General features: G+C 43.5%; 1 protein-coding gene across 1 annotated transcript in view; it reads left to right on the forward strand.

The window, feature by feature from the left end:
• The first annotated feature begins 1,415 nt into the window (after nucleotides 1–1,415).
• The window catches only part of LOC146350194 (interleukin-1 receptor-like 2), a 31,531-nt gene continuing 10,374 nt past the window's right edge, over nucleotides 1,416–22,572 (forward strand). Inside the window, exons 1-5 of the mRNA XM_084841788.1 lie at nucleotides 1,416–1,479; nucleotides 5,001–5,250; nucleotides 9,429–9,621; nucleotides 14,505–14,667; nucleotides 16,902–16,967. Of these exons, the coding sequence (XP_084697914.1) occupies nucleotides 1,416–1,479; nucleotides 5,001–5,250; nucleotides 9,429–9,621; nucleotides 14,505–14,667; nucleotides 16,902–16,967 (736 nt within the window). The remainder of the gene's footprint in view (nucleotides 1,480–5,000; nucleotides 5,251–9,428; nucleotides 9,622–14,504; nucleotides 14,668–16,901; nucleotides 16,968–22,572) is intronic.

Here is a 22,572-nt window from a genome sequence, read left to right on the forward strand (position 1 = left end):
TCTGTGAGTGAGAGCTTTTCTACACAAGGCTGTTAATCATGGTCTTTTACAAAGATTTTTTTTCTTTCTTGTTCTTCATTGATTTTTTTCTTCCTTCAAAAAGGGTACAGTGAAATAGTAGAATCAATACAGGACACTGGATAGAAAAGCCACCAATTGAGGTTGTCCCAGCCCTTTTTTTTTTTTTTTAGCCCCGGGAAGGGAATGGAGGCAGGAGTGACTGGATGGGATGGTATAAACCTCCTCTACTTGCACATGAGGATACCAATCTAGATTGGGACTCCACATGCTTACTTCAAGGATCACCTGCACATCTATGAAAGGAGAGAACATGAAATAATATTCCTTTGAATATTGGCCAATGGCAGATACAAATTAGTTTATTCTAATAATACAGTCATCCTATAATTATATGGTTGAAAATGCAGATTTATTTCCACAAAGCTGTACAAAATGTTGTCTTTTAAAACTCTCCTGAAGAAAAAAAACCTCTGGTTTTGCATAGCTCTTAACCCCTACAAAGCCTGAGCATTGTTCTGCTGCCAGAATTCTGCCACCCAAGGCTGCAACGCAATGCCCACTTACCTGGAAGTAAACTCCATTGAACTCAATGGCACTTACTGCTAAGTAGACAAGAGTGCTTCCAGGAGAGACTTTTATCACGCCATCACCCTGCCTCAGAGCTTTTCCTCACAAGGCATTTATTGTATGCTCATGATTCCTTAGTCACAGTTGCTTATGGGTTCTTTAGACAATGTTGCAATCCGCTAGTTTTGCTTCTGTTTTTTCAGAGCACTTTCTCCAGGTTTTTTAGAATGGGGAAAATGGGGTATTATTTCTGAAACTGCTGTTTCTACTTGTGTATTTGTGCTATAGAACAGCTCCACCTAGAGGTTTCTAAACAAGGCATTTATTGTGTGCTTGTGATTCCTCACTCACTGTGGTTTGCAGGTGCATTGCATGATGCCATCATCCTCCAGGGCATCTCCTGTCCTTTGCAACCATTGAGGGGTGTGTGTGTTTCCTAATGAGGAAAGTCTGGTATTTCTATGAACGCTGGCATGAAACCCTGGTGTATTTGTGCCATCTAGAGACTGTGTAATGGAACATGTAGAAAGGCAAAGAAAGAAAAACCCTGGGAAAAAAACATGTGCAAAGGAGCCAATCTTAATCCCACAACGAATCCAGAAGCAGAAGCCTTAGTAAAGTGGTGGGTTAAAAGCCTCCTGTTGAAAAGCCCTATGCAGCAGAAAAGTAGGAAAGGAAAAGCTCTTTGTGTAGATCTTGGTTCTCAATTTTGCGATGAAACTAGATGACAAGGAACTGAAACAACATTAAACTTAAGTCTTGTATGATTTTGAAATGGGTTGGCAATATTGAGCCTTGTTCTCTTTTTTCCTTTTGTGTAGTAAAACATGAAGGCTGCATTAGGGGTTTCCTGTACTGTTATAATATCATTCTTCTATGTGCTCAGATCAGGTGAGTGCCTGTGTGGAAAACTTTCAAAATATAGAAATGGAAGACTAAGCAATTGAAAAAGCCAAGAGCCTTTTTATTGGCTGCCCAAATGCCTTAGGTAAGAACTGTGACTTTTCAATATGCTCCTAAAATTTGCATGATATGAAATTATATTGATATGCTCAGTATGTGCAAACATAACTTTTTAAAAAGGACTTTGCAAAAAATACTGTGGAATGCATATTGGGAAGGTTGAGAATTGGGTTAAATTATGGAGTGGTCTTTTGAGTTATAGAAATTTCTGTGAAGATCATATGTGTCATATCTGAATACGCAGGCAGTTATTCAAGGGTCTGTTGTTGGGGTCAATGCAAATCCCCAGGATACCATCTGCCTTTCAGACTGCAGTATAGACTGCTGGAATGATATTTCATTAGGGATGTCAGAAACTTCTGCCATGGATATTGGTGAGGCCAAATGCCAGTGCATTCGGCCCCCTGAAATCCGTGGCAGAACGAAGCCCCCCGCCCCCCACCCTGTGAAAGGCTCACAAAATGGGACACTTACCTAGTGCCGTTCGCGCTGCTTTGCGAATGGCATCTGCGGCCGCCATTTGCTTCTTCATTATTACCGTGATAGGCTACGTAAATACCCTGCGGAGGCCATGACAGGCTACATCATGTAGCCTATCATGGCAAAAAAAGGGAACGCAAATGGCGGCCGCTGTAGCTGCTGCCATTTGCGTTCCCCCCCCTTTTTTTTTTTTGCCATAATAGGCTACATAAATATTCATGTAGCCTATCATGGCAAAAGACAGGGGCGCAAATGGCGTAGTGGCTGCCATTTGTGCCCCTGTCTTTTGCCGTAATAGGTTACGTAAATATTTACGTAGCCTATCACGGTAAAAAACAGGAACGCAAATGGTGGCTGCCGTAGCTGCGGCCATTTGCGTTCCTTTTTTTTTTTTTGCCATGATAGGCTACGTAAATATATATGTAGCCTATCATGCCAAATTACAGGGATGCAAATGGCGGTGGCTACGGCGGCTGCCATTTGTGTCCCTGTGCAGCCCAGCGGCCAGATGTCCAGCTGCGGGCGTCCCTGGCCAGTGGCTCTGCAGAGTCGCTGTGGAGCGGAGCCGGCCAGAGAGAATTTCAGGGGGAGGGACAGAGCACCTCCCTCCCACCGCAAATGTCACTCTTCGAAAAGGTAAGTGATTTTCGTACATCCCTATATTTCATCACTTTTTAAGGTTCAGAATCAAAGCAGGTAGAGCTGAGAGACAGTAACATCTTGTGGCGTGTATGCACCAGAGTTGTTCTTTTATGGTTAACTTTTGTTTTGATTTGCACTACCTGCTCTCTTGCTCTTCATTTCTTCTTTTGCTGTACTTCTAATTTTTGTGGCATGAGTAGGAAAGGAGTCATGGGAGATGAAACCACTTCCTTGGGGGTATGTGCACGAGCTTGCTGTTTCTAGTGTCTGAGAAGAGGTGTTTCAAAAGTCATGGTTGAAGGGGCCATCTGCTTCTTGCAATGCCGTCCCAGACACACATTTTGGGAAAGTTAATACTATTTAATCAGGTACAAACTTTCCTGACACAGAAACTAGAATGCAGCTGTAACTGGACACCTCCAAGGTTGCTGTACACCATCTGTGCTAGTTGTTCCCATTATGTCCTGAGATGAATTATAGAAAAGACAGGTGATATAGGTGCTAATTAACATTAAGCAGATATAGCTTAATATTTATTAGGGATGTGCATCGGATTCAAAGTCCAAGGCCAGACCAGACCAGAATTGGGCCACTTCAGTCCAGTTCTGTTTGGTCTTGAGGTGAGGCAGGCTTCTCTCTGAAGCCAACAGAAATTAGGCTTGTTAATGCCTCATGTTTGGGATACAATCCACACCCTCCAAATAGTGTCTCTGGGTTTTGTTTGAGTGTCTGACAGGTGCACTTTCTAATCTTAGGGCACATTTTATCATGTGCTCCAATAACTGTGCTTTAGGGAAAGGCATAGATAGGAACCTGAAATAGCCATTCTTCCAATGTCACTAGGCTTCACTATGAAAAAGTCTTAAACTGGTTTTCAAGCATCATAACCCCCTAGCCCCTGGACCTCTCGTTCTGAAACTTGGAAGGTTTCTTGCATGGGGACACCTCCATGACATGTGCCATTTTCATACAAATTGACCAAAAAACCATGAGGGGAGGGAAGGCGGAATGAATTACATTTCCATACCAACATTAGAGAATTCCCCTTCCACATGAACCATTATCCTTCTGAAACTTTTCATGTTTCTTATTTTGGGACACCTCTAGGCTATCTGTCACTTTCAGGACAATCAGGTCCTCAAAGAACATAGGGGGATAAGAGCATCCTCTTTTGGAGATTGTCAAAATGTCAAGACTGCTCTTGCACAAAATGTGGCTATCATTATGAAATTTGGCAGCTGTGATCCCCTCAGGCAGGACAACTATCCCTGCAATTTTCATCCAGTTCTGTCAAGAAATAAAAACATTACTAGCAGTTCCCTTAAAAATAAAAATGAAGGCATTGGGCAGGCATAATACCTTCCTAAGGGGGATGCTATGTCTGCAACCATCATCCAATTATGACTGAAAGAGAGAAAGTTGTAGCCATTTTTTTTATTTCCTGTGATAGTCAAAGGGAAGCATGAAGCCTTGAATTTCTGAACCTCAATTCGGGTTCAGTACCAAATCGAAGCGGACTGATTCCAAATGGATCTGAGCAGAAGAGAGCCATTTTCCGAATCGCCAAATTGGTGTCTGAGTTGAACTAGGTTGAACTCGATGGGGCTTACTTCTGAGAAGACATGCAAAAGAAAAGGCACTTTGCACTCTTCAAGAGAAGTGCCTGCAGGTTCTCCAAATTCTTTTTATAGCACAATCCTGTGCATGTTTACTCAGTTGTAAGTCCCACTGTGTTCAGTGGGACTTAGTCCTCAGGATGGCAGCCTTAGGCTGAGTCCTTTGCACACTTGCCTGGGGAATGCAAGCGCTGTACAGATGTTTTCAATCTCATGACTGAGAATGCATGAGGGGGAAGAGCAGGGACATGCTCATTAACCCTGTCCCCTTGCTGATGTCACTGTCCTGGCCCCACAGACAGTCCTACATGTGTTGCTGGGCAAATCACTGCAGCAGAGAGCCTGCTGGACTCAAGCAGGCTGCCGAAATGACGTAGAAGAACCCTGACTTTGCACCTTAGGAGGACTCCTACGCAGAGTTCTGCTGTTAGACTCCTTTTGCGGGGACCTGGCAGGCCCTATGGCCCAAAGAATGTCTGTGGAATATGAGTTGGGGGTGGAATGTGAGTTGGGAGTGGAGTGTGCATGACATGTCACACAGGCCTAGGAACAAGGACGATCACCAAAATGCTCACATGCAGTAAAGCCCACGGCTGGATGTAGTTGCCGCCTATTGATATATGGGTTAACTGGCTTCGTTTTCTCCTGTAAGCATATAGAAACGCTACACCCCTCATCTGTCAGTTCTATGTTATGTTTTTCCCCCTGCAGAGAAATGTATTGTTCAGGAAAAGAATGTGTACCTGAAGCAGGTTGAAGAAGGGCAGCCTCTTGGGATTGCGTGCCTTTTCTACAAAATACCATATCGCAAACGCACAAACTATAGTGTCAGCTGGTATATAAATGGAAATGAAACACCTGTAACTGAGCAAACATCTTCAAGAATTCATCAACGTGATAATTTGCTTTGGTTTCTTCCTACAATATATCAAGACTCTGGATCATATGAATGCTTTGCACGGTCAGGACTTGCATTTATCTTGCTGGTTTTGGGATTTTGGTGGTAATTTTTGTTCTACTGTTGGGAATGTGAATACTTTTAATGTAATTGTCAAGAATCCCCTCATGATGGCAGTAACGCAGTGCCAGCCCTCCAGTGTAGGACACTGAGCTCCATATAACCCATGATCTCTTAGCTGCCACCACCACGTTTACCCAGCTAACCTCTCGCATGGAAGCAGGCAGAATCTTCCTGCTTACTATCATGTACTTGCGATTAGACCTCCTGTTAAGGTGAGTCCCTGCAGACCTGCCCTTAGTCTGCCTTCCCTCCCTCAGCCTTGCTTGGCATCGAGGATGCATAACTCATGCTACTAGGGGGTGGGTACTGGGGGTGGACTCCAATCTTCCCCTTGAAGATGCAAAATAGGAAAACTATCCAGCTCAGTAACTTAATTAAGCAAGTTTATTAAAGTAATGGGCAAGAATAGGTTAGGGGAAGGGAAAGTAGTGAGAATGCACAATAAAACCAGAAAAAAAAATCATGTACCAGAAATCCTGGTCCATCTAACATATATACTGGGTGAGCTAGTAACTTACATAAGGTCCCCACTGGGACTTCTTAGAGCATCATGGTGGATGGAGAGGATCAAAGAGGGGACAACTAAAAATGGATACTGAGCTGTGCTTTATGCCATTTGGCGAGCAGTGACTTCAAGTAGCCAATGACTGTCAGGGCACATAGGCAGGTGATGCAAGTCATATACACAGCATTTGCCCAAGGAAGAGGCAATTAGTGCCAGTGGAGGTGAGAAGTAGCAAAGATGTGCTTAATCCCCCTCTGCTAGACTGCTTATGTGTAACTGAGGGGCTGCCGGTTGGGAGGCCACAAGAGAGTTGTAACAAATGGAAGTAAAATTCACAGTCACAAGATGGAAAACGAACAACTCAGCCTGGTCAGTTTAGGGTGTTGTGACAATAATAAAGTACTGGACAGTAATTGATCAGAGAGAAGCAGATATTGTTGAACCACTACTTAGGAATGTGTAATAATAATAATAATAATAATAATAATAATAATAATAATTTTATTTTATTTTAACTTTCTTAATCACCTTTCTCCTAACCCCCCCCCCAATTTACAACAGAATGATTAAAACATACAAAATATAAAATAGCTAAAAAAAAGTCCATTAAAATAACAAAACGTAATAAAGCAACTAAACCATCAGTACCATGATACATAAAATGCTCCTGGTGGTTCCGCATGGACCTATGGCCCGACTGGAGTCAACCCAGAGAAGAACCTTCAATGTGTTGGCCCCCTTCCTTTGGAACTTCCTGCCTTTGAAGGTCAGCCAGGCTCTAACATTGTGCTGTTTCCAGTGCCTCCTGAAAACATCTTTATTTCAGGGAGCCTTCCTTGATTGACCAGACATGGTTTTATCAGAGTTATGTTTTTTAAACGTGATGTTTTATTCTTTTATCCTATTTTGTATTTTTATTGTTCACTACTCTGGAATCTGTCAAGATATGGAGTGGAATACAAATGTTGTCAATCAAATCAAATTAATTAAATAAAAAGCCCATCATATTTTGGAAAGAAATGGCTGAGATGGCATTTCACTCAAGAGTAGGGATGGACAGACTCACCTCTGTCTGTGATCACCAGGTGCTTGCTGAGCTGCCGCCCACACCCACTTGCCACACTGCACGACCTCCTGGACAACTTAACAAGTGCTTGGCGAGTGCCACAGGGCTGCCCGTCCCCTTAGTGAGCCCCATTTCACGCAAAAATGGTGGCTTGGGTTTCTCTGCAAAAGAAATGTTGCATACATGGCCCCTTTACAGCCATCATTTACACAACATTACTTTTACAGAGAAACCTGAGCTGCCATTTTTATGCAAAATGGTGGCTTGCTAAGAGGGTGGGCAGCTGTTGGGCACTTGTGGACTGTGTGGGCGCCCCATGAATGCATCCAGTAAGTGGCGGTGGCTCGGTGAGCACCATCTGGGGAACCAAGCGGGGGGAGTCTGCTGGACTCCACTATGCTCTCAGACTCCTGCAACATGCTTTCTCAAAACCATGTGCCCATATCTGACTCATTGTAAGGAGGTTCAAGAGCAGCAGGACCCTGTGAGCGGGTCCTGCTTGAATTCACCCTCAGGCACAGGCTGCTGCTGCTCCCTTTCCACCAGCGTCCTAGAAACCTACCTGTGGCTGCATGGAAGGCAGCAGAGGTGAAAGCTGGTGCTCTGTTCCTGCCAGGGCCATCCATTCTCACCAGGACCTGTTCTCAGCTGGCCCAGCATGCCCAGCAGGAAAGTCATGCTACTTGCATCAGTTTCCACTTGGGAGAAGGAATGCGGGCTATTCGCATCAATTTCCACAGAGGATGCTCAGACATAGGGCTTCTCTACACAGAGAAGCTCTACACTCTAAAATCCCACACTTACTGAGGCTTCTGCTTCTGGATTCCTTGCAGGATGAAGATAAGCACCTTTACACATGTTTTTTTCTGGGGCGTTTCTTTCTGGGCAAGTGCTATATGTTTCATTATACAGCTGCTATATGGCGCTGTGGTACAGCTGCGATATAGTGGGATTCCGGAAATTCAGCAGAAATTTATCACACACACATGATAAAATCTCTTAGTTCATTTTCCCCATTGAGAATAAAGCTGCTCTCCTGGGCCAGAAAGCACGGGAGGGGCCCTGGAGCTTGGCAACATTGTGTAAAGGACCTGCAAAAAAATGTGAGTGACCAATCATGAGTGCACAATAAAAGCCTCGTGTAGAGAAGCCTTTAGTTCTAGTTCCCTCTCCAACAGGAATATATGCTCCCCCAAGAAGCTGAAGCACCTGCTGTTATCTCCATCACCTTCCCAGTTTCTGAAGGTAAGTCCCTGGGTCCTTGAGGGGCAAGAGAAGGAGAAAGTGGCAGAGGTGGGTGCTCCATGACCATTCTTGAGCCATTTGCAGGTGTTCGATCTAAGCCTGAACATTTGCAATGCTGAACTCAGGTGCTGGCGAAAGCATGAGCCTTTCAGGGTCACATTTGGGATTGGGAGTTGGGAGATCTGAGTTCTAGTCCCCACTTGGCCATGGAAGCTCCCTGGGTGATTTTGGGCTAGTCACAGACTCTCAGCCAACCCACCTCACAGGGTTGTTGTTGTGAGGATAAAATGAATGAGGATTATGTATGCCACCTTGGGTTCCTTAAGGAGGAAAAAAGGAGGGATATAAATGAAATGAAATGAATGAATGAATAAATAAATAAATAAAAGAAATGTCAGAATGCACGAGCATTGCTACATCCCATGCTGTCCACAAACCTATGTTCAAGGATATAGATGAGGCTTTCAAAACTGTATGACCGTTGTGTTTTTCTTACCTCCCAAAGCTCAGCTGGCCCTCACCAGCTAGATTTTCATTGGACCTTCTTCTTATTGAAGTATGACAGACAATATTGCCAAGCACTTCCAAATAGATTTCGCTGGCAATTTCCCAAATACTAATTCCTTCCCCCCTCCATCCCACAAAGTGGAGCAAATAAATCTTTGGCCAAAGTTGGCTGGTAATCTTTAGCTATATCAGCTTCCCCAAACATCACCTACTCCTCAGCTGGGTGAAGTCTTAGAAAACTGTAATTCAGTCATGAATTTTTAGAAGATGCCTCTCCTTTGGTCTATAAAGGCCAAAAGGGCTATCCAGCTGGATTTACTCAGAATTGGTTATTCAGTCTGAAAAATCACTTTAGATGGTAATCTTTTTTCCTCAGGCATAAACAGTTATTTGAATATGGAATGTGCACACTCCAGTTCACCCCCCCCCCCCGTTTCCCAGAATTATGGTAATACTGACTAAACACAGAACCATCTGGAAAATTTCAAAACTTCATAAAACTATTAAATGGCTAATGGGTTTTGGAAGTTCTCCAAATTAATGTAAGCCTGGAATGACTGTACATCTCATTCTTGTATTTGCAGCTTCCCATTCTATTGCTAAAATCTTAAGATTTAGATAGAAGGAAAGAGCAACAGAAAATAATAGGAAAGCATTGCTTTCCTTAAAACATTCTGTGGATGTAAGTTCCATCGAGGTGATGGGAGCTTATATGAAGAATACACTTAATCTGAGAACATAAAACTGTAGAAAAAAAATTGAAATAATTTTAATAGTGGTGTTTTTTGTGTTTAGTTACAGGAACTCAACAAGATGTTACAAAAACATTGTCCAAATAGCAGTTCTCAATAACAGTGCCAGCCTTTGTTTTAATGAAGACTTCTATGACGAGGAAGAGATACCATTATCAACAACTTCAAAGGCTGTGTGTTATCATATGGATAATTTCGGACAAGAGATAGAAGATTTGTCCATTCATTGGTATAAGGTATAGATCTTATAAGAGCCCCTCTTTTGTGTTTAATGCTATAAGATTTTAACATTGTAATGAACATTAGGAACTATGGGGTTCTCAACTCTGTGACCTCAAATGTGAGGTCTTGTAGGGGATTTGCTCCCAGAGCTGCCATCACCTGTGGGAGAAGGCCTCAGTCTTCACTTGGGTATCTCATTGCTAATGTCCACCATCTGTAGGGAAAATGGTCCCACCTATGGATTTCTTTTTTCTTTTTTAGCAATATTATATTTCAGGGCCTAAGGAACATTCTGCCACTATAACTCAGAGTTCCACAAGTCAGCCTTTTCCACTGCTACCAGCTGGAATACTTTAAAACCTCCTACTAGTTTGGTATAAGTAGCTTAGGTGTGAGATGGGCACCAATACGAGAGACGGTATGAACTCTTCAACTAAGAAGGGATATTTTGCACATAAGGGAATGGAGTATCGTTCAAATTATAGGATGAGAATGCTTAAACTTACTGAAACTAAATATCCTTGGTTACTGTACTTAATAAGAGAGTCTTTCCGCTAATAAGCTGTCAATAGCTTTTTGCCAAGATCCAGTTTCCCTAAATTCCAGCCCAGCCAATCCCCCACAACCCGGAATGGATGCTGGACAGCAGTCTGCCTTTGCCTTCAGCCCCCCCTGTTGCTTCTGGCTTCTGATACTCTATCAAGGATCCCTAGCTGAAGATCCTTCTGGGCCCAGTCTACGTGGAAACGGAATGAGAAGTGCTTCTTGTTTTTATCCGGATTTTCATGAAATCGACTTCGGTCCATCAGCGGCACATGAAGCAAGAAAAGCGGAGTATACACCACTTAAAAACCCACTCCACAAGTTACACAAGACAAGAGCACTTTAAACTGTCTTACTTTGGGGTTGGTTGGAGTCCCGCCAGTTGAAGTGAATGTCATCAACTGCAGAGATGCTGCTCAGCAAATGAGAGAGACTTGTTCTCTGCCCTGTCCATGCTCCTGCTACAGGCCGCCCCCTCTCCTTCCCCTCTGTGAATGAAACCGCTCAGTCAAGTGCAATGGACGTGCATGACTTACTTCCGAGTAGGCACATTTAGTGAACAACTCCCCTTGCGTGCTCCCTCTCTCAGGGGAAGTTGGGGAGACTTAAAGTACTTGTATTAAATTGCTGTGGACATGCAGACAGACAGGCTCCCCCCCCACACACACTGCTCTTCACATTCCTGTGCTTTGTTAAGTCAATAGGAGACACTGAGTTACTTCTGCCCCTGTTTTCCTTTCCGTGCTCAGTCAGGTGAAATGGACAAGAATGAGGAGGGGTTGGGGACACTCGCTTTTTGAGCTCTTAGAAATGTGCGCACATTTATATATGCACATCCATATTTGCGCACATTCAAACCATCAGCTCTTAAAATCAATAAAGCTCTGTGTACCTGCATCTCCATTTTTTAGCTCTCTGTTCCCCCCACCCAGAACCCGCTGCAGCTTTGAATCAACAGGCTTTCCATGCCCTGCTTGCTTGCAATGGAGGAGTTACTTCTGAGTAGACATGCAAACATCCTCCCTCCTGCCCCTCTCTCTCCCTCCGGTGGCAGCGGCACCCCTAAGCCTGGGTGAAGTAATGTAAAGATGTGCAACAATGCTCCTCCGGTAAAGATGTGCAACAATGCTCCTCTGGTAAAGCAATATTGTGAATGACTGAGCAGCAGCAGCAGCAGCAGCAGCAGCAGCAACATGATCCTAGCAGGATTAGGGGCCATTTGGGGCCATCAGCTCTTAAAATCAATAAAGCTCTGCCTACTTGAGAATCAGGAAGATGGGGGGAGAGGAAGGGCATTGCAGGAATGAGTGTACAACTACATGCTGTGTGGAGATTTATTTATTTTTTTACAAAGGGAACCCTAAAGCAATCTGCTGACTTCTTCAGGAGTAAGCCTCTCTGAATTTTTTTTTTTTTAACTTCTGAGTGGACATGGTTATCCATGTCAGCTTGTTGTTCCTTGAGGCAAAGAAATTAAAAGGGAGAAAAGGAGAGAACTGGGCCCCATTCATATTTGAAGATACGCATTTCCAAGCCCCCTGTGGGGAGAAGCCAAAAGTTAACTCCTTCCATTCCTTCTCTCTCTCACTGTTTGAGGCTTGCTCTCCTCCACTCCCCCCCCCCCGCAACCCCACGAGCGGTGAACTGCAAAAGAGGATGAGTTACTTCCAAGGAGGAATGCGTAGTTTTAAAATGGCAGGCTTGAGGCTTGCTCTCCACCACTCCCCCTCCCTGCTCCCATGCTCAATTAATATTATAACAACAGGCAGAGGAATTCTCCCGACCCCTCTGTTCCTGTACTCGACAGAGTGTAATTTGAAGTTACCTCTGGGCAGACATGACTCCGCTCTCCCTGCGCCTGCTCCTTCCCCTGCCACTTTCCTTTCCACCAATCAGCTCTACTTCAGCAGCCTGCAGCGGGGACAATTTAGCTCACACAAACCCTGAAAGCACCATGGAAGTGCTGCGACAGGATAATCTGTCAGAAAAGCAGTTTCAGAAATGCTGGGTTTTAGAGCTGGAAACAGTGCACTGGCTACAGAGAAGGGCCCGCATCATCTGACTCTATCACCTTGCAGCAGGGGTGCAGTAGAACCGGCATAAAAGCCCCATGTAGATCTGGCCCTGGTCAGACCTCTGACTGAATCCCCTGGTGCTGGGCTGTGCTGCTTGCCTGAAGTATCGTTCACCACAACCTCACAGCCCGGCCTCCTGCTCTCCACAGCAAGCAGCTCTGGATTCCAGGTCTCCTTCAAGAAGAGTTCTCTCAGACTGGCTTTTTCTTTTCCCAGCTCTGAGCACTGCTCTTTTCAACTGACCACCAGTAATGCTCACCCCCTGACATCCACTTTCCAACAGGCCCTGACAGCCTCTAACTGACTTCTCCCAGATATTTCTAAATCTACTAGCCAATCATGTTCCTTATAGAACTCCCAACTTCCAATCATTTTTGCTTTCTCACCTGATTAATCAAAACAAAGGTAACTTCTCCCCTTATACCTTTTAAACTGCCTAAAGCCTCCCTTCATAAGCCACCATAACTAAGGCAACCACCACTGTTTCAAGTTCCGTACACAAATCTCCGAGTCCCAGTATTGGGAAAAAGGTGGGATATAAATACAACAACAACAACAACAACAACAACAATAATATAATACACAGTACCAAAGCTAAGCCTCTGGCTTTGTCAGATTCATTATAGCCACACAGAGGTCACACAACCTTTTAAAACATAACAGAACATAAACCAGGGTCCCCAATGTGACACCCCTGGTTGCTATGGCACCCACAGGGACCTTGAATAGGGGCCATGAAGCTGTCCATTCCCTGCCAACTCCAGAACGTTTTTTTTTTTTTTAAATAAAAATAAAAATACAAACCTTGAAATATATTAGGGCACCAGGTTGTCCTTCCTGTTCCTGCACCTGCTGCAGATTAGCTGTTGGCAGGTAGGCAGAGAAGGTAAGAGTTGCTTTCTGGTCATGCCCCATCTTCAGCCAACGAAGACCTTTCTCTTTTGCTCTCTCCCCACTCCCAGTCCCTAGCCTTGCTATTTCTCGTTCCACACACCTCTTTACCTCACTTTTGACTAGCCAGCCCTTCATGGCAGCCATTATGCAACTAGCCATATCCACCATGGGAGCCATTTTCTCCAGTTCCCAAACGTGTCCATGGGTCCAAAAAGGTTGGGGACCTCTGACACTATCAATTATATATGCAGCATTTCTCCACAGGTCTGTATACCTCTGTTGCACAGCACCACAACACTACTGAGGTGCAGTGGTTAGAATGTTGGATGTAGGGCTCTTCCAGATGGATGGCTCCTAGTGCTGCTAGTCAAAAGACGTTGTTCTGTCTTTTCTTCCTTAACGGATGTTTTGTGAAAAGAAAAAAGATGCAAGAAGTAATGGGGAAACACTGAAGGGTTACAAGGGAAAGACATAATCGTATGGCCCCCCCCCCAATAAAATTCCACGAACGAGGCAGGAAGATTAGACTGGGGATACCTGGTTGGTGTTTTTTGTTCTTTAAATGCTTCTCTGCTGTGAAGTTCTTGCAGTGACCTTGGGCAAGTCACACTCTGTATCCAAACTCAAAGGGTTCTTGTACAGATAAAATTGGACAGCCTCACGCACATTGCTCAGAACTCCTTGAAGGAAGGATGGAATAAAAATGTGATATAAAAAAAGTTCTTCAGAGCTTATTACAGAATAAACTATACAGGACATGATACTTATGTAAGCTATGTGTACATGCACACACACACACACACACACACACACACACACAGACCAATAAAGCAACATACATGTTTCTGCTCAAAACAGATAATATGATTCTATTTTTTCATAGAACGCAGAGATGTTACTTCATAAGGTAACGTCACTGTGAAATGCATATGTGTGTGTGTGTGTGTGCACGCGCATGCATGCGTGTATGTTTATATTCAGTAAAATAAAATTATTTATGTTACAGTCACACAAAGCACTAAACTATTCAAATGGTCAGAATATGCATTAGTGCAAAATCATTTGACCAATATTGATTCTGAAACTGAATAAACGGAGTCAAATTACTCTGGAAAATTTGTGTCAGGATTTTTCTTCCTTCAAAGCTCAGAATTTTCAAAGCTCAGTATAGTGTATTGCAGTTTATGCTGAACATGTAGCCGTATAGACGTGTTGTACATCATATAAAAAGGAGGAATAGTTTAAGCTTTGTTGTTTCCCTGATTGATTATAGGGATTTGTCTAGGATAAGCAGAAGTCCATAGTAAGCATGTTGCAGCTTAATAAAGTGTACATTTCATATTCTGTGCTTATTTTTTTTAAAAGCTCTACTTCCTTGTGTTTAGGGATGTACACCACTGCAGGGAGAGCGATTTGTCTTCTCAAAAGTGGACCTTATAATACACAATGTGACAAAGGATGATGAGGGAAAATACCAGTGCAAAGGAACATACACTTATTTGGGGAATAATTACAACTTTTCAAAGAGCATTTTGGTGACTGTTAAAGGCAAGTGTTTGTGTTTGCTAGTTCACTGGGAAAGCTGTGTTTTGTACCCATCTTCCCTGGATAATGGTTTCCCTCTTCCTTTTGTCAATGTAGAACTTCCATTTACTTCATTCGGTTTCCAAGCAATGCCTGGTGTGATCTTCAAGGTGCTCAAGTCACAAATTTCAAATTTGTGCAGGAGTTGAAATCCATTGTGCTTTAAAACTGTTATTCCTGATGACACTAGAAACAATTTGTAGTGTTCAGGATGTCCCTTTATAAATGTTGCTACTGCAACGTTGAAAACAGGAGACAGATACTTTAAAATTAAATGTACTTTCTGATAAATGGTTCTCTTTAATTCCAATCTTACTGCTTCTTCTGAAAACTCCCTCTGAAATGATTAGTCACTGTGAAATGAGAGTGTATCCATGTAAGATATGCTTCAGTGTGTGCTAGGGATGTCAGAAGAACCTGTCCGGGGGGTGAAGCTCAATGAGCCTTCACCAGCTTGACCCCCTGGACTTCAGCTTGCTTTCCTATGAGCTGGCCTGACTTGATCTGCATCAAGTCAGGCCAGCTTGCAGTTTTTTGCTGCTATTATTATTATTATTATTATTATTATTAGTGTGAAAAGCAATTTGTGCAAATTGCTACCACAATTTGTGTAATTTGTGCAAATCCCTTTTTACGCATTTTTTTTAACTGAAAAAGTCCTCAGATTTTGGGAAGAAACCCATGGCTTGGTTTGCAAATGCAAGCTAAGTTGGAGGTGCCATGGAAATTTAGTGAATCCCCAAAAGGCTGGATTTCCTGGCGATGGACATCCTTGTGTGTGTGTGCATCACTGACAATGCAAAATATAGACCTGTGGATGTTTGCTGACTGGCAGTTCCTAGTGCTGTCTCTTGCTGTTCCATTGGGAGTTACATGAGTTATTGCAGTTGAATATCCATACTTTGGGGGGTGGGATAGCAGATTTTGTGTATGTACATCCCACTATGTTTTATCCACACAAGTGGGCATGACATACCAGTGTGTGCAGAGTGGAAATAATTCACTAGGGCATACCATTTCTTTAATCTTTTTTTCCCTTTTCAAAAAATATGAACTAGAGCACTATTATAATGTAAACACCATTGCACAAATATGTGAATACTTTTAAAAAGTTGAAAGTGTTTTTAGTGAAAATTTGGGAAAAATTAAACATGGCAGCTTAAATGGCACCAACCTAAAAAGACAGTGTGATTTTTAAGATAAAAAACTGAATAAAATGCAAATATTTTGAAGCTGGGCTGATGTCAATTTGTACCAATTGGCTCATCTCACCAATGTACAGCTGAAGGAACACTGGGGAGATGTAAGAGTGCAAGGCTATATGAAATGTGTACACATATATCACATACATTTCCCTCCCTCACACACACACACACACACACACACATATATTACCCATATAGTGGTAGCATAAAATTAGCAAAAGCCATAGGTCATGGGCCTACGATAGGTCATTGGCATAGCAATAGTTGACTTTAGGTAGTAGTGGCTGGTTATTCCAGTTCCAGAGGGGCTGTGATTCCATTCAGGGTTTTACAAGTTACCACCAGCCAAAAATCTAATGGTGCTATCCAAGGTGCTGAATCCTGTCCCCAAAATGGGTTCAGCACCCTGGATAGCACCTTTCAGGGCCTGGGATAGCACGGTTAGGGTTTTGGCTGGTAGCAACTAACACCCTGAATGGAATTACTGTCCCTCCAGAACTGGAGTCACCAGCCGCCATTGACTTTAGGTTTGTATAAGTTGTCATCAGTGCAGTGAGGCCTGGAAAGTTACAGGAGAGGAACTAACTAGAGTACAGGAACAGGAGATGTGCCCATTTGTGGTCAGGACAAAGTGCAAGAACGTAACAAATGGTGTGGTAATTTCTTCTGAAAGCAGTGGTTATGGGAAGTTGGAGGGTAAAACAGCTGATGTCAGGGAAGGAACGAAAAGATGGGAATAAGATAGATGTAGTACAGATGTAGTGAGCAATCAGTAATAGAAACAACCATCATAGACAGATGTAGCATTAGGATAAAGGTATATTAAGCAATATATCAAGAAACACTCCAAATCCCTAATACAAATGATGATGTTTAATAAATGCTGATGTGAACTATTGTGGCAATTTGTTACTCCCTATTGCTTTTTGTGTGTATTCACACATATACGAGCTCTTCTTAAAAAGCAACCCCTCTCGTTTCTTTTACTGCTAGAGTATCAAGAGAGGAAGGGAACAGACATTCTGTTCCCCAGGAACAATACAATTGAAGCTGAACTTGGTAAGTCTTTGGTTACGTTCTGATTTTTGATAGAAAATTGCCAAAAAATCAAACAAAACAGCTATCTTAATTTGCAAGTAATATTTTAACCCCAGTGACAGACATGTAGACAGTTTGCATCTTTGGTCATCCTTTACCCACCAGCACAGAGAATGGAAGACAACACTACGTTCTTCTTTTTCTGTTCTCCTGTTCCAAGAGATGGAAGTGGAAGGCAGCCAGCACAGGCATGAGCGTGGAAGAAGCCCCGTCTCATTTTGGAGCTGCAGATGACCATTTTGTTTGGTTGCACTCTTTCCATTATTTCCCAGGGTCAAAGGCAATATTATTGGTAGCAGTCAGTAATGAACATGCCTCTTAAGATGTATTTATGCTGACATAAATCCCCACCACGTAATCTTGATAACTGTAGTTTTCTAAAGGAGCCAGAGATCTCTGCAGAAGGGGTGGACATACTTGAGGTTTGTGGGATCTACTTTTTTTTTTTTTTTTACTGAACCTCAAGGTCTGCCTACCTGAGCCAGGTTAAAGACAATACACTTAGAATTAAAGAATAGCGTGCCTTTGAGCCTAGCAGGCTGTCTTTGTGAGTGATTTAGTGCGAAGCCAGAGCAGTTTGCGTTCCTTTGCAACAGATGATGTCGTCACCAATCCTCTGCCAACCAGCCGCTTCCCCCTTGAAAAGCCGCATTTTCTGTAGGGATGTCAGAGAAATCCGCTGCGGATTCAAATGAGGCTGGATTCTTTGGAATCCGGCCTCAGGAATCCGCAGCGGATTGGGACCACTTACCTCCACTCCAGGAGGACTAGAGGCGGAAAGGCACTCAGCTGCTTCTTGTCAGCCAGAGCCGTTCGCCTCCTCCCTGTCCCTGCCGATTGCCAGGTCTTAAAAAAAGAAGGCGATCGGGAGGATGTGCCCATAGACTTATATGCAAATAGTGTCATGAATCTTGCATATAAGTCTATGTGTCCATAGGCTTATACGCAAGATTCACAGCTCTATTTTGCGTATAAGTCTATGGACACATGCAATCAGCAGGATATGCCCATAGACTTATATGCAAAATAGAGCCGTGAATCTTGCGTATAAGCCTATGGACACATAGACTTATACGCAAGATTCATGACTCTATGTGCATTTAAGTCTATGGGCACATCCTCCTGATTGCCATTTTTTTTTTAAAAAAAGAGACATGGCAATCGGCAGGGACAGGGAGGAGGCAAATGGCTCTGGTGGCAGGAGGGAAGGTAAGCACCCCCAAGCCAGGTCCCTCCCCCCAGAATCCCAATGGAGCGGAACTGGAGGATTCCGGGTGTGGGGGAGAGGAATGGTTCACCTCCCGCCCCATGGATTCTCCACCGGAACAGACGGTGGGGAATCCATACACCCCTAATTTTCTGAAACTTCTTTTACTTTTACTTTTTTTTTTTTTTTTTTAACCAAAAGTCACTCGCTGGTGGTTTTACCACAGTGTGCCATGTCTTCCCTACACTAAATCTTGGGTGTGCCTCTGGGATGTAGCAGTGATGTGGTCAAGGAGGTGGGACACCCCATTCCCTCTTATTTCCCCAATGGAAGTTGTTTTTGCCATTGAGAAAATCCTCAGAGCACAGCAGTGACCCCTCACATTACCGTAGTGGTGGGGACACTCATTCACCTTAGCTAGCCTACTTTTAATCTTTAACATACCCCCCTTCTGTGCATGTTTACTCAGAAGTAAGAAATAAATCTCGCTCCCCTGCAGGGTTAAAGGCTAACTTTAGTAAATCATCCTAAAGCACTCTTTCACTTCTTCATTATCGCTATTGTGATGTTGTGCTTCTTGGATGTACTGTAGTTTCTCTGATGTAAAGTCCTTTCTCAGTTGTTATGTAAAGTCCCTTCTCCATTTTATCGCTTTATTGCAGTAATGACCTTTCAGGTTTACAGGAGCTTCTTACTGTGAGCCCCCTTCATGGATCACTGCCTTGTTGTGGGGAAGGGGCTTGCGTAACTCAGTGAAGCCATAAGCTATGCCGTGCAGGTCCACCCAGAAGAGGTGGAAAGAATATACAGAAGAACTATACAGGAAAGATCTTAATGTCCCTGATAGCCATGATAGTGCGGTCACTGAACTTGAGCCGGACATCCTCGAGAGTGAAGTCAAGTGGGCCTTAGGAAGCATTACTAACAACAAAGCTAGTGGAGATGACAGTCTTCCAGCTGAGTTATTTAAAATCCTAAAAGATGATGCTGTTAAAGTGCTGCATTCAATATGCCAACAAATTTGGAACACTCAGCAATGGCCGCAAGACTGGAAAAGGTCAGTTTACATTCCAATTCCAAAGAAGGGCAATGCCAAAGAGTGTTCAAACTACCGCACAATTGTGCTCATTTCACATGCCAGCAAGGTGATGCTCAAAATCCTACAAGCTAGGCTTCAGCAGTATGCGAACCGAGAACTACCGGAAGTACAAGCTGGGTTTCGAAGAGGCAGAGGAAGTAGAGATCAAATTTCCAACATTCGCTGGATCATGGAGAAACCAAGAGAATTCCAGAAAAATGTCTATTTCTGCTTCATTGACTATGCTAAAGTCTTTGATTGTGTGGATCACAACAAACTGTGGCAAATTCTTAAAGTGATGGGATTACCAGACCACCTTACCTGTCTCCTGAGAAACCTGTACGAGGGTCAAGAAGCAACAGTAAGAACCAGACATGGAACAACTGATTGGTTCAAAATTGGGAAAGGAGTATGACAAGGCTGCATATTGTCACGCTGCTTATTTAACTTATATGCAGAGTACATCATGAGAATTGCCGGGTTGGATGAATCACAGCTCGGAATTAAGATTGCTGGGAGAATTATCAACAACCTCCGATATGCAGACGATACCACCCTAATGGCAGAAAGTGAAGAGGATCTAAAGAGCCTCTTGTTGAGGGTGAAAGAGGAGAGTGCAAAAGCTGGTTTGAAACTCAACATTAAAAAAAAACGAAGATCATGGCACCTGGCCCCATCACTTCCTGGCATATAGAAGGGGAAGAAATGGAAGCAGTGACAGATTTTACTTTCTTGGGCTCCAAGATCACCGCAGATGGTGACTGTAGCCATGAAATTAAAAGACGCTTGCTCCTTGGGAGGAAAGCTATGACAAACCTAGACAGCATAGTAAGAAGCAGAGACATCACCTTGCTGACAAAGGTCCGTCTAATCAAAGCTATGGTTTTCCCAGTAGTAATGTATGGCTGTGAGAGCTGGACTATACGGAAGGCTGAGCGCTGAAGAATTGATGCTTTCAAACTGTGGTGCTGGAGAAGGCTCTTACGAGTCCCCTGGACTGCAAGGAGGTCAAATCAGTCCATCCTAAAGGAAATCAACCCTGAGTGCTCATTGGAAGGACAGATACTGAAGCTGAAGCTCCAATATTTTGGCCACCTAATGCGAAGAGAAAACTCTCTGGAAAAGCCCCTGATGCTGGGAAAGACTGAAGGCAAAAGGAGAAGGGGACGGCAGAGGATGAGATGGCTAGATAGCATCACTGATGCAATGAATATGAACTTGAGCACACTCCGGGAGAGAGCGCAGGACAGGAAGGCCTGGCGTGCTATGGTCCATGCGGTCACGAAGAGTCGGACGCGACTGAACGACTGAACAACAACTTATTGTGAGCAGGGAGAAGGAGAAAGGGAGAAGGGGTGTGTGTGGAAGCAATATGCAAAAGTGTACACATGAGGAAAAATGGGGTGGGAGCAATAACTTTTATTGCTGGAATGCGGCAAAATTTGGGTGGGGGAAAGCGCTCAGTGGGAACCTTCAGATGCTGCACTGGAGAACTGGGGATTTTGGCTTCTTCAGGGAAATCTGCACACATGGGGAAAAATTAGTTGTTGTCCATTCATAATAATGTAGTAGCAGGGTGTTTGTGTGTGAACAGGGGTGGGAAACTAGCCTCTCTCATTGGTTGAGCAGCCCTGTCAGGTTGATGACATTCAGTTCTACTCCCCCCACCCGGAAGTATGTTCATTTCAAGTGCTGTGTGACCCCTGAAAAATGGATTTGAAAGGTATGCTACACTTGGCTTATCTTGCTTTGTGTGTCCCTGACAAATCAAAGCTGATTCCATGAAAATCTGGGTAATACTCCAACGTGCTTCTTATTCCGTTGTCGTGAAGATCCTCCCTAGGAATTCATTTTCAGTAAAAAACTGAATGGAGCTCACAGTCCTTTTACACTAAAGTGGTTTACCTCCAACACTTCCTTTATTTCAGCAGCCTAATTCAGGTGGCAAAAGTCATTTTGTGGTTGCTTATGAGTCAGAACTCCATGCCTGTCTACTGCAAAACACGCAGGGATCTGCAAGTAGATTCCAATCTACCTTCTGCACACCCCTGCTCTGAAGAGATCTCAGCACTCTGAACAAACTACAATTCCCTGGATTCTTTCGGGGGCAAGGTCATGACGGCTACATCAGTTTGACAGAACCACTGTTGCATTGTCTTCATTAAGAGCAAACATTACTGTTTCGGCTGCTGAGGCCCAATTGTTGGGCTTGTACTGGGGAGGACTGGGTTTAAATGCCACATTCTAGCCATGAACCTGACTGCATAGTGCATAGCCTTAAGTTGTGCACATCTGCTACCTGCTATATAGCAGATGTGAGCAGACTTCAGCTTTCCAAGATCAACTTTGTTAATTAATTAATTAATTAATTACTTAGATGTATAAATCACATCCTCTGCCTACCAGGTGACCAGGTTGATGCAGACTAAAAACATCACATATAACCATAGAACACAGGAGCAGAAAACCATAAAATAAGAGTGGTATTAAAATTAAAATGGAAGAGCAACAAAATATCATATAGCACTAAAATCCCATTCGGAGAGAACAGTATTTAAAGGAAGAAAAGAAGGAGCTAATGTCACTTCCCATGGGAGTTCCACAATTGGGGTGTTGCTACCAAAAAGGCCCTACCCTGAGTACCTACCAAGATAGGCTTTCTAGGTGGCGGGATGTATAACAGGACCTCTGACGATGATAGTAAATTACAGGTAGGTTCATATGGAAGGAGGTGATCCTTCAGATATCCTGGCCCCATACTGGCTTTGCCAGTCATAACCTACACCTTGGGCTTTACTAGAGCCCTTATGTCCACTAATCAGAGCCAGGTGCAGTACTATACCTCGGGCTGCCTCCAGATGAGGTTTTTATTGTGTTATCGCCCTGCCTTATTCATAGAATTTTACCAAGGGTCCAGACATTGTGGTCTTCCATGTGTAACCCTCCTGTGTTTTCCCACCACTTCTTCCACTTTTTTTCTTACTGTGGAAATTCATTAAGGAGAAAAAGCTGGAATAGCTGCACATTGCCTTCTACTTGCTAGTTCTAAGAACCCTCCATCTGAAAGCACCCCTAGTCAAAGGCAGCCAGTTAATACTCACATTTTACCAGTGACGGCATTCCTACACCAGCCTAAAATACTGCATTTCAAACGGGGCTTTCTGCTTCCGTTTGAAATGCAGGATCACAACTGACTCCCTTTACATGCGTTTCCTCCCCCCCCCCATATCTAAGTCTTCCATTATCTTTCATTGATCTTGCGCCTCTTCTTGCCGCTTTAC

Source organism: Heloderma suspectum, chromosome 3, assembly GCF_057233095.1.
Source record: "Heloderma suspectum isolate Gila_16-S chromosome 3, 16-S_ref, whole genome shotgun sequence".
Classification (NCBI taxonomy): Eukaryota; Metazoa; Chordata; class Lepidosauria; order Squamata; family Helodermatidae; genus Heloderma; species Heloderma suspectum.